The 13,297-nt window shown below is 44.8% G+C and overlaps 1 protein-coding gene across 1 annotated transcript in view; it reads left to right on the top strand.

The window, feature by feature from the left end:
- Window positions 1-13,297, top strand: part of TSPAN5 (tetraspanin 5) — a 249,422-nt gene that overhangs the window by 165,658 nt on the left and 70,467 nt on the right. The window contains exon 2 of the mRNA XM_040328139.1: window positions 12,385-12,435. Coding sequence (XP_040184073.1) covers window positions 12,385-12,435 — 51 coding nt within the window. The remainder of the gene's footprint in view (window positions 1-12,384; window positions 12,436-13,297) is intronic.

Raw genomic sequence — 13,297 nt, 5'->3', positions numbered from 1 at the left:
TTCAGTGTTGAAGCCGCCGAGGATCTCGGCGGGCCGACTTTCTTCATTGAACAACGAGGAAATAGAGAACATGTTCTCTATTCGGCCCGACGAGTTTCTCGTCGGCTTCCTCGCTGAAAAGTGTACACACGACCGAGTTTCTCGGCAGAATCCAGCTCCGACCGAGTTTCTGGCTGAATTCTGCCGAGAAACTCGGTCGTGTGTACGGGGCCTGACTTGTGAACACAGAAGCCTTCTGTGTTTACATTGGATAGATTTGCTCAGTGGCTCCTGAATCTAACAGATCCCTGCACACGCTTACGATGGGGCACGGCAAGGACACATCTCCATAGAGAGAGAGAACAATCTCTACACAGGGAGGTACTAGAGCTGGGCCAGGTAGGAAAAAGAAATGCAAGGAAGCTTTTGGAGGGTTGGGATTAGGGTTGCACATCCTGCACTCAGAACACAGCACAACCATAAACTATGCACTCTGTTGGTAGTGGACCCCTAAATCCTGCACTCTGTACATAGCATGCCCCTGAACTCTGCACTCTGTACGTATAGCACTCCTGAACCCTGCAATCTGTATGTAGTGCACCCCTAAACTGCATTCTGTACATAATGCACTCCTGAACCCTGCACTCTGTATGTAGCGCACCCCAGATAAATCTGGCCCTGTAAAGGCGACCTTACGGTTGATGCAGCCCGCAATTAGATTGAGTTTGACACCTGGTCTAGAGGGTGTCATTGGCACTCAATGAACTCTGCATGCTGTACGTATAGCACTCCTGAACCCTGCAATCTGTATGTAGCGCACCCCTAAACTGCATTCTGTACATAATGCACTCCTGAACCCTGCACTCTGTATGTAGCGCACCCCAGATAAATCTGGCCCTGTAAAGGCGACCTTACTGTTGATGCAGCCCGCAATTAGATTGAGTTTGACACCTGGTCTAGAGGGTGTCATTGGCACTCAATGAACTCTGCATGCTGTACGCCCCTAAACTCTGCTCTCTGTACATAGTGCACCCCTGAACACTTCACTCTGTATGCAGCACACCCCTGAACTCTGCATTCTGTACATAACACACTCCTGAACTCTGCGCTCTGTATGTCGTGCACCCCAGATACAACCAGCCCTTTCAAGGCAACCATACTGCTGAAGCGGCACGCAATAAAATTTAGTTTGACACCCCTGCCATAGACAATAGATCAGTCTCTCAGTCAGGCCATTTCACCTGTATTGTGTGACCATCTGGGATGAGCTGACACCAGGACTGTCTTACTGTGGTTTACTCTCTTTTATCCATTCCTTAAAGAGGCATGGTCATTCATTGCACCATGTCCAATAAATGGGATTTAACTGTCAGGCCTCGTACACACGGCCGAGGAACTCGACGTGCCAAACACGTCGAGTTCCTCGGCCAGTTCAGCCCTGAAGCCGCCGAGGAGCTCGGCGGGCCGAGAGCTCCCATAGAACAACGAGAAAATAGAGAACATGTTCTCTATTTTCTCGACGAGTTCCTCGGCGGCTCCATCACGACAGAGTTTCTCGGCAGAATCCGGCTCTGACCGAGTTTCTCGCCGAATTCTGCCGAGAAACTCTGTCGTGTGTACGAGGCCTAAGCCCGAAGTAATTTTCTCTCCTTATATTTAAGCCTGATTGTTCCATTTTCTTTCTTCCTTAAGCTGTTACTTGCCCTAAAAATATTATAAATGCCAGTTGGTATTACGTGCCTTGTTCATGGATATTTATGAAGTTACACTATTTCTTTAGCTTTTTTGTTTGGTGTATGAGTTAGTGTTATATGTTCTGTTGAAGCCTTTTAGATATTTACTTTTGGCAGTGGGAGAAGCTAATAAACTGCACAATTACATGACTAAAGTCTCATGCCAGTGGTTTTCATGTCGTCTAAAAATGTTCCCAGCTTTTTCCACTTCCTTGAAGGGGAAATGTCCAAGTCAAAGCTTTACAGTACACAGTACTTCCAAGTAGAAAATATCGGAGCTGTATGCTTATGAATAGAGTTCAATGTTCAGGACTGTTATTTCATCTTTCCGCTTCTTCCTTTCTTCAGTGGAACACAATTCATGTATAAGGCTTGGGGTGCCGATCTCTGCCTTTTAAGTTACGAGAGACTATGGTGAGGGGCCAATAGGAGTCAAAAAGCTCTCCACTGAAATGCTTTCAGCTGTAATATAGCTACTTTCATATATGGAACTGATGAGTACAAACAAACCTAAAACAGTGGTGCAGGATTGATAAAGGGCTTTCTGTTTTAGGCCATAAGTGAGAGGGCTAGCATGTTTGGTTGACCACTGGGGCTTAACGGAAATGCTAGCATGGTGTCATCATTATGCTTACATGAGGAAGAATCCCTTTTCTTATTTGGGTAATAACCCATAATATCATCCACTCTATTACTATTCTACTGTAGTGTTTAGTAAGTTATTCCCAAACTGTAACCTACTCATATTTGGTGTTGATCAAAAGTTAACAGTTTAATTAATCGAATCTCAGATCCAACCTGGATCCTGCTGAGAGGACCCCATATTACTACTTGTATATATAAAAAAGGAAACTGAGGTGTCTCTTAATTTTAAGGCCCCTTTCACATTGAGGCGTTATTCATGCGGTGCAGCGCTAAAAATAGCGCTGCTATACCGCATGAATAAATCTTGCCCTGCAGGCTTCAATGTGAAAGCCCGAAGGCTTTCACACTGAAGCGGTGCGGTAGCAGGACCGCTCCAAAAGTCCTGCTAGTCGCATCTTTGGAGCGGTATAGGAGCGGGGTGTTTACCGCTCCTATACCGCGCCTTCCCATTGAAATCAATTGGAAACCGCTGTAATACCGCCCGCAATGCGCCTCTGCAGAGGCGCATTGCGGGCGGTATTCACCCTTTTTCGGCCGCTAGCGGGGGTTAAAACCTCACCGCTAGCGCCCGAATATCGCGGTAAATACAACGGTATAGCGGCGCTAAAAATAGCACGGCTATACCGTCACCGCACCTACGCTGCCCAATGTGAAAGCAGCCTAATGCCATGTACACATGGTCGTTTTTTGTGATGAAAAAAAACGACGTTGCCTACACACCATTGTTTTTTCAAAATGCTCTAGCAAAGCGCGGTTACGTTCAGCGCGTACGGCGGCACTCTGTTCCATTCAAGCTCGCGTCATAACTTGCTTCTGAGCATGCACAGGTTTAAAAACGTTGTTTTAAACGTCGTTTTAGCCTACACGGTCATTTTTTATGACACAAAAAACAACGGCCCAGATTCAAGTAGAATTGCGCGATATTTGCGGGGGAGCAGGGCAACGATTTTGCCCTGCGCCCCCGCAAATATTTTGCGCTGCCCTCGATTCACGGAGCAGTAGCTCCGTGAATTGCGAGGGCGCGCCGGCAAATTTGCCCGGCGTAAGCGTGCGCAAGTTAAATGATCCCGCCGGGGGCGGAAATCATTTAAATTAGGCGCGCTCCCGCGCCGAGCGTACAGCGCATGCTCCGTCGGGAAACTTTCCCGACATGCATTGCGGCAAATGACGTTGCAAGGACGTCATTTGCTTCTAAGTGAACGTGAATGGCGTCCAGCGCCATTCACGTTTCACTTACGCAAACGCCGTGAAATTCAAATTTCACGGCGCGGGAAGGCCAACTATACTTTAGCATTGGCTGCCCCTACTATTAGAAGGGGCAGCCTTGCGCTAAAAGTAGCCGTACGGAAACTCCGTACCTGGCTTTCGCGGGGCCCGCGCAAGCTTGTGAATCGGTGGTAGTATGCAATTTGCATACTACACGCTGATACACAATGGGAGCCCCCCCTAGCGGCCCCCGCAAGAATGCAGCCTAAAATCTGCGAGGCATAAGAGCCTTATGCCGTGCAGATTTTAGCCTGCAGTCGGTGTAACGAGGTTCCTGAATCAGGAGCACTCGTTACACCGGAGCAAGTAAGCACTTGCGCTGCGTAACCTATGGTTGCGCGGGCGCAAGTGCTTCTTGAATCTGGGCCAACGTTTTGAAAAACGACATAAAAAATTTAAGCATGCTCGAATTTTTTTTTTACGTTTTTCAGAAGACATAAAACAACGTTTTCCCCACACACGATCATTTTAAATGACGTTTTTAAAAATGTCGTTTTTTTTTCATCAGAAAAAACGACCGTGTGTACGCGGCATAAGAGAAATTATACATGTTCAGACCCTCTGCTGGCAGCCCGTAAAAGACTATTGCCCTGTACACACGAGCGGAGTTTCCGTCGGAAAAAATGTTGGATGGTTTTTCCGACGGAATTCCGCTCAAGCTTGGCTTACATACACACAGTCACACAAAAGTTCTCTGAACTTTCGAGCGTTAAGAACGCGGTGACGTACAACACTACGACGAGGAGAGAAAAAGAAGTTCAATGCTTCCGAGCATGCGTCAAATTGTTTCCGAGCATGCGTGTTTTTCTCCCCGTCGGAATTCCATACAGACGAACCGGTTTTCCGATAGGAATTTTTTCAGTCGTAAAAATTTTGAACCAGCTCTGAAAATTTTGCTGGCGGAGCATACACATTGTCGGAATTTCCAGTGAAAAGCTCACATCAGACTTTTGCTGGCGGAAGTTCAGCTTGTGTGTATGGGGCATATGAGTGGCTGACAGCTGTTGTGGCTGGAGGGTGCACCAAGCCATACTTCTGTTTAGGAAAGTATGTTTCAAGTGATGAATGCCTGGAATGTAAGCTAAGATCATTCTCAGCAAAATATAGGAAATACCTATGTATAAGCCCTGTTGGGCAAAACGTGCCAATGGGGATCTCCCTGTGGTTGTCAGCTCTAATAAACCAGAATCTATGTGACGTCAACGTTTTGCGGTGATTTGTTTTTTTCTTCCTTTGTGTTTGGAGCCCAGACGGCTCCGTATGCCAGCTGTACCTGGTGCTTGAGGGAGAATAGGAGGATTCCGCTGATGATTGGAGGAGGAAACCTTTACACACACCGTCTACAGAAAATACCTGTTGATGTTTCCAAAAAATACAGTACACTTGTCACTTCTATTAAACTGTACTGAAGAATATCTTCCTTACTAGCTATCTTTTGTAAAGTACCAGTTTCCCTGCCACTCATGTAATGAAGATGAAGAGATTCAAACATGTTAATAGCCCCTATCAGGAGAGCAGCCTAGGGTGACAACCATGGTTCCTTCCACAGATACAGTGGAAGAGTGACGTAGCCACCCAGAGACAGGGAGTGTTTAATATGTAGGATTAAGGTGAAAATAAAGCTTAAGCTTGAAAAAAAAAATAAAAAAAAAGAATAGCCACTACACCAAGGACTAGTAAGCTACAATAAATTTCATTTTTGGCTTTGGGTTTAGATACACTCTGAGGGCCAGATTCCCAGTCAGCGGCGTAAATGTAGGCGGGCGTAGCGTATCCTAGTTACGCTACGCCGCCGCAACTTAGAGAGGCAAGTGCTGTATTCACAAAGCACTTGCGTCTAAAGTTACGGCGGCGTAGCGTAAATGTGCCGGCGTAAGCGCTCCTAAATCAAATGAGGAACAGGGGGGCGTGTTTTATGTAAACTAATCATGACCCCACGTAAATTACGCTTTTTTCGAACGGCGCATGCTCAGTATCACGTCGAATTTTCAAATTAAATTACGCCCGCTCAATGCCTAGTCGACGTGAACGTAACTTACGTCCAGCCCCATTCACGGACGACTTACGCAAACGACGTAAAACATGACGCTGTTCCGACGTTTCCAACGTCCATACATAACATGACTTACCCCTGCTTTATGAGGGGTAACTTTACGCCAGCGTATGTCTTACGTAAACGACGTATCTTGCTACGCCGGGCGCACGTACGTCAGTGAATCGGCGTATCTAGCTCATTAGCAAATTCGACGCGGAAATCTACGGAAGCGCCACCTATCGGCCAGCGTAAATATGCACCCTAAGATACGACGGTGTAAGAGACTTACGCCGCTCGTATCTTAGCCGAATTTATGCGTAACTGATTCTAAGAATCAGCCGCATAGATACGACGGCTCTCATTCAGACTTACGACGGCGTACATGGCGCTACGCCGTCGTAAGTCCTTTGAGAATCTGGGCCTGAATGTCCTAAAGGTTTGCACATACATGTAATACAATTTTGGTTTTAGGGCTGTTTCACAACAGATGTAGTCCATTTTATTCTGCATTAAAAACACATGAAGGATGTTTAACATGGATTCTAATGGCCCTAGTTCACTCCAGTGCAGTCAACAAAGGTAGAACATGCTTCATTTTTTCTGTATGGTAAAACGCCAAAAAAAATCACCAAAATGCACTGGAACGCACCGAAAACGGACCAGAACAAATGTCCTTAATTGGGGATGAAGGGGGGAAAAAAGCACAGGAATGCACCAGGACACATAAAAATTGCACACATGCACAGTGACGCTCTGCATTCAGGGCATACAGTGTGCTGTGAAATGCAGAGTGCCGTGCCGTGGCTCCCGCACGCATGCCCAGGAGGGACGTCATTATAACCCAGGCCCTTCATACAGCCGGAAAACCTGCAAACCCGGAAAGAAGACCGGGTGAAGATGGAACCTTTGGGGAGCCGTGACAGTGCTGCACTGGAGGGCTCCGTGTGATTCTAAGTCTGTTCTAATGTGCTAGTATGCAGTGCCTACTAGTATATTATGAGTAAAACCTGCAGGGGGCCCAATTTTCTTTTTTTTTTTTGTGGCTGTTTACTACCGCTTTATGCAAAAGTTCTTCTGTTTTGCGAAACATAATTTCAATTTACACTTTTGTTACCAACCTGCCACTCACGTATGTCTTTGCAAAGTTGAACTTCTATAATTAAGGTGTGTCTTGTTTTGTGTGTCTTTGCATCTGGGGGAATGTGTAAAAACAAAACAGGCGTAGCTTGCAGGACTGCAATAGCGTGAACTCATATTATGCAATGACATTTGTAACAGCAATCCAATCTGTTAGCATAATTTAGTGAAGTTAAAGCCCAAATTTGTCTCATCAGTATTACTGGAGACTGATACAGAATACTGAGTTATCTCCCATTGCTGCTGGGTGTGGACTTAGAAATGATAAGCAGAAGTTCACAAAGGCTGTGTTGTCTGATAACCCCAAAAGACGTGACATAGTCTTCCTCAACCCTTTTGCTGCCAGAGCCGTTTTTTGCATTTTTTTGTGCACATGTTAAAAAAAAATTTTGACCTGAAGATTAGTTGCCCCCCTACCCCCCCCCCCCCCCCCAGACATTATATATGTTCTAAAAACAGACACCCTACAGAATAAACAAGTGATAGTTCCAACTTTTTATGTTACACAATATTAGCACATTAGTTTATGCAGGGTTTGACAAATTTGCTTGGAATCTAGGAGCCAGCTAAAAAAGTTAGGAGCCAGAAAACGCGCCCCGTCCCGACGAGCTTGCACGCAGAAGCAAACACATACGTGAGCAGCGCCCGCATATGTAAACAGTGTTTAAACCACACATGTGAGGTGTCGCCGCGATTGGTAGAGCGAGAGCAATAATTCTAGCCCTAGTCCTCCTCTGTAACTCAAAACATGCAACCTGTAGATTTTTTTAAACGTTGCCTATGAAGATTTTAACGGGTAAAACTTTGTCGGCATTCCACGAGCGGACGCAATTTTAAAGCGTGACATGTTGGGTATCAATTTACTCGGCGTAACATTATCTTTCATAATATTAAAAAAAATGGGGATAACTTTACTGTTTTATTTTTTAATAAAAAAAAATGAAATTTTTTCCCAAAAAAGTGCGCTTGTAAGACCGCTGCGCAAATACGGCGTGACAGAAAGTATTGCAACGATTGCCATTTTATTCTCTAGGGTGTTAGGATAAAAAATATATATAAATGTTTGGGGGTTCTAATTAGAGGGAAGAAGATGGCAGTGAAAATAGTGAAAAATGACATTAGAATTGCTGTTTAACTTGTAATGTTTAACTTGTAATACCAACGGCCACCACAAGATGGCGCCAGCTTACACATCTGGTGGTAATAACGTGTAATACCAACGGCTCACCACCAGATGGAGCCAGCTCACAAAAAAAAAAAACATTTTTTTTTGCCCCCTTCCAAGCCAAGTCGCCAGGACCCCATTTCTAGTCGCCATGGCGACCTGGCGCCCGGGATGTGTCGAGCCCTGGTTTATGAAACACAAAAAAATTCAGTTAAAAATATACTAAAGTAAATTTTAGGGCACATGAACGCAATAATATACCCTGTGCCTGCTTTTGTTGGTAAAATATAAAAGATGATATTGCACCGAGTAAATAGATAGCCAACATGTAAAAAAACGAAAATTTCATGCACCCATGAAACCGCAACAAACTTCAGTACCCTATATTTTCCACAGGCGACGCTTTATAAGCTCCTACAGGTCATGGGATTAAAGGGGTTGTAAAGCATTGTATGCATTAAGGTGAAAAAACACCTTGCACTCTCAGGCCCCCCAGCCCCCCCGTTTTACTTACCTAAGCCACAAAACTCTTGGGCTCATTCGCGATGGTTTTCCCCTGCTTGGGGCGGCTCGTCATTGGAGATTGGTAGCAGCGCACACAGCCATTGGCTCGCGCGGCTGTCAATCACATCCAATGAAGCGGCGCTCCGGGGGGCAGGGCCGAGTGATACAGCCATCGGCTGTGTCAGGGGAACGCGCCCGCAAGCTAACCCCCTTGGGAGAGAGCTTCCCATGAAGGGGGTTAGTGTTTGCGGGGAGGAGCCGAGGGACCTCAGAAGACCAGGATCGGGGCCACTCTGTGCAAAACGAACTGCACAGTGGAGGTAAGTATAACATGTTTGTTATTTAATTATTTTAAAACCCGAAGCCATACAACCCCTTTAAAGCATAAGTTCATATTTAAAGCGGGAGTTCACCCAATTCCTTTTTTATTCTATTTTCCCTTAGTTTCATGCTCGTTTTGTCTAGGGGAATTGGCTATTTGTTTTAAAATATGAGCCGTACTTACCGTTTTCGAGATGCATCTTCTCCGTCGGCTTCCGGGTATGGGTCTTCGGGAGCGGGCGTTCCTTCTTGATTGACAGTCTTTCGAGAGGCTTCCGACGGTCGCATCCATCGCGTCACTCGAAGCCGAAAGAAGCCGAACGTCGGTGCGGCTCTATACTGCGCCTGCGCACCGGCGTTCGGCTTCTTTCGGAAAATCGTGACGCGATGGATGCGACCGTCGGAAGCCTCTCGGAAGACTGTCAATCAAGAAGGAACGCCCAGTCCCGCAGCCCATATCCGGAAGCGGCGGAGAAAATGCATCTCGTAAACGGTAAGTACAGGTCATACTGTATTTTAAAACAACTACCCGATTCCCCTAGACAAAACGAGCATGAAGCTAAGGGGAAAATGTGTTCTCTATGGGTGAACCTCCGCTTTAACCACTTCCACACAGGGCATTTTCACCCCCCTTCCTGCCCAGACCAATTTTTAGTTTTCAGCGCTGTTGCACTTTGAATGACAATTCCGCGGTCATGCAACACTGTACCCAAATGAAATCTTTATGTTCCCCCCCCCCCCCACAAATAGAGCTTTCGTTTGGTGGTATTTGATCATCTCTGCGTTTTTTTATTTTTTGCGCTATAAACAAAAGAAGAGCAACAATTTTGAAAAAACACCATATTTTTTACTTTTTGATTTAATAAATATCAACATTTTAAAAAAAGAAAACATTTTTTTTCCTCACTTTAGACCGATACGTATTCTTCTACATATTTTTGGTAAAAAAAAGATTCGCAATAAGCGCATACTGATTGGTTTGCGCAAAAGTTATAGCGTCTACAAAATAGGGGATAGATTTATGGCATTTTTTATTTATTATTTATTTTTTACTAGTAATGGCGGCGATCTGTGATTTTTAATGTGACCGTGACATTGCAGCGGACATATCGGACACTTTTGACATGTTTTTGGGACCATTCACATTTATACAGCGATTAGTGCTATAAAACTGCACTGATTACTGTGTAAATGTGACTGGCAGTGAAGGGGTTAACACTAGGGGCGCTGAAGGGGTTAATATGTTCCCTGGGAGTGATTTCTAACTGTAGGGGCAGGGGGACTCACAGGGGGAGAAGACCGATCTGTGTTCCTCTGTTCTGGGAACACACATCGGTCTCCTAACCTTTGACAGGAGGTGGATCGGTGTGTTTACACACACCGATCCACACTCCTGCCGCGATTGCCGGCAATCGCGGGTGCCCGGCGGACATCGCTGTGGGCGCGCGGGCGCCCCCTAGCGGCCGCGATGCACAGGACATCATATGACGTCTGTGACGAACTCACCTGGGACAGAGGCTTTTGGAGGGGACTGAATGCTCGCCTCTTGCGATCATGGGCCCTGGCATTTGGGGGAACGGTGCTCTTTGTGAGCTGTATGCCTGGGACCCTGTATATGCCATTAGAGTGACTGATTCATACTGTTGGGACATACAGTGTAAGGAGATGCTAATGCCATCCCCTCCAGCCATCTGTCTGTTCTCTGTGCTAATTGACCCTGCTATTGTGTGAAGATGTCCTGTGTTTACACTTATAATAATGTGTATTGTATAGCAGGTGAGCGAGGAGTCGGGACGTCTACCCTGAAAGGTCATATCTATGAGTCGCCTAGTCTGGGTAAATGATTAGTTAATTAGCTCATGTTAATTTATGTTTAAAGACTCCATGTTCCGCAGACAAATAAGTCTCGTCTCGTGTGCTTGTGAGCAGCTGGAATATCTGATATCTATATCCAGACTGTTAGTAAGTGGTATATGACGGAAGCACTCAAGTGGAGTGTGGGACGTTCCGTTACATTGGCTCTGTCCCAGGTGAGTCTGTCACAACACCCACTCTGAAGGACAGACAGTTCCTGCCGACGTCATATTATTATGGCTCGGTAGGGAACTGGTTAAAGAAAACTATTTATAAATGCACCTATATTTGCAGAAAAAAAATATTATTTTTCCTGCAGGAGCCTGAAAGCATTGCACCCATGATCAGTGGATGTCAGGCTTTGGCAGCCAAGCCTTGCAACTTTCAGCCCATACCTGCATATATTGCAGGGCTTATGAACTACAAGTGTGCTCATCAGCACCCTCGCAGTTCTCTCAGAACGACAAGCCGTTAGCTGTGGTGACTGACAGATGGTAGTTGTCTATTAATTCACAGGAAATTGTGAATGAATGACGTGGCTGTGTGGGCGGAGTTTTCGCATTGCTGCACTGTTTTTGAATCATGACAAAATGTGTGGGGATAGGATCCCCTGCCTACTGTGACACTAAGGCAGGGATTGGGGGGGGGGGGGGAGAACATGTTTTGAAATGTTAACCTTTTTCAAGTTATAATGGTAGTAAACTCCCTGGACACTTGTACCTACAGGGTGCAATTGGTTACTATTTACAGTAAAGTTAGCATATAAAGATTTCTTAACATGAATTAAAGTGTCACTAAAGGAAAAAAAAAAATAATTTAAAATAACAAACATGTGATACTTACCTCCACTGTGCAGTTCGTTTTGCACAGAGTGGCCCCCGATCCATGTCTTCTGGGTCCCTTGGCGGCTGTCTCTGGTCCTCCCCGCAATTACTAACCGCAGTCATGCAAGAGCTTGCATGGTGGTCAGTAATTGCGGGCGCGCTCCCGTGATACAGCTAGCGGCCATAGCTGCTCGCTGTATCACTCGGCCCCACCCCTCGGCGCGCCGCGTCACTGGATGTGATTGACGGCCAATGGCTGCGCTGCTCTCAATTCATCCGCTCTAGCCAATCAGCGGCCAGGCAGAGCGGCGAAGAGGATATTGTGACCACGTGGGACTTTCGAGGGGTCAGGTAAGTATAACGGGGGCTCGGGGGGGGGGTGTCAGCATTCAGTGTTTTTTCATAGATTGCATTAAGGTGAAAACATTTTTTTCTTTACAACTCCTTTAACAGTTATCGCTAATTAAGTGGGTCGCTCATGAGGAGAATTGTATGGCAATGGATCATCTAAAAAAGTGTTGTCCGGATGCAGGTGCTATTGGGTTTGAACTGGGTTAGCGTCGTAATTGATACCAAGGAATACATTTCTTGAACACAAATTTCATCTCAGGTAGAATTACTAGTATTGTGTGAGTGTTGGGTCTGATAAACGCACATACAGTTACTGAGCAGCAAGCTGTATTTGTCAAGCTGTATGGCTCAATGCCCATCATAACAAGCTCTTATATTTAGGGGTCTATTTATCATTGGTTTTACCCAAGATCCGCACAATTTTAACTTGAGCTTGACATATTTTCTAATTTAATTCTATGTGGTAAAGTGTGAATCTTATGTGAAAACATTGATCAATAGACTCATAAGAAATATTTGTGTCTGTTTCTAAAATATGCAAATTAACCCCCTGCTCTTTATGTCTTTCAGTTTTTGGGGATAGCCTTTCTTGGAGTTGGCCTATGGGCATGGAGTGAAAAGGTATGTATTACATTTTTAATTTGTGTGGTGTATGTGTGTGTGTATATATATACACATATATATATATATATATATATACAGTATATATGTATGTATATATAAAATTATATAATTCAAAGAATACAGGTGTTTCTGTATGTAAAAGGGTTATTTATAGAATACCACATTTATATTTAATGACATACATAACTTGTAGCTTCTTATTCCATCAGCTAGAAAAGAGTCTGTCTCACATTTCATTGTGTGTTATGAAAACTACTTTCCATGTTTACCTATGGAGGACATAGTCAAAGAGGCAGCTTCCCTGTAAAGTCAGGATTTGATAACCTAGGTAAACTTGAGTGTTCGCCTTTGCGAAGGCTGTGTTTGTCCGCATAGGAATTACTATGTTTTTACATATCATAGGAAAACAAAAGCAGTGGGGTGTAATGCCGCGTACACACGATCATTTTTCGGGTTGTAAAAAACAACGTTTTTCAGCCTCTATAAAAAAAACGATGTTTTTTTTCAACTTCATCATTAAAACGACGTTGCCTAAACACGATGTGTTAGTAAAAGACGATTTGCGCTTTTCTGTCTGTTACAGCGTGATGAATGTGCTTACTCCATTACGAACGGCAGTTTTACAACCCGAAAAACGACATTGTTTAAAACGTTGTGAAAAAATAGAGCATGTTCGATTTTTTTTTTTTGTCGTTTTTCAGAACTCGAAAAATGCTCTGAAGCCCACACACGATCGTTTTAAATTACATTTTTAAAAAACGTTTTTTACAACCCGAAAACCCCTAATGCCGCGTACACACGAGCATAGTATAGCAGGCACCCATGCAAGGGCTGTGTTTGCAGTCTCATTCATGTCATT

This window comes from Rana temporaria, chromosome 1 (assembly GCF_905171775.1).
Source record: "Rana temporaria chromosome 1, aRanTem1.1, whole genome shotgun sequence".
Classification (NCBI taxonomy): Eukaryota; Metazoa; Chordata; class Amphibia; order Anura; family Ranidae; genus Rana; species Rana temporaria.
The sequence above is the reverse complement of the archived record's forward strand: the minus strand, read 5'-3'. Positions and strand labels throughout refer to the sequence as shown.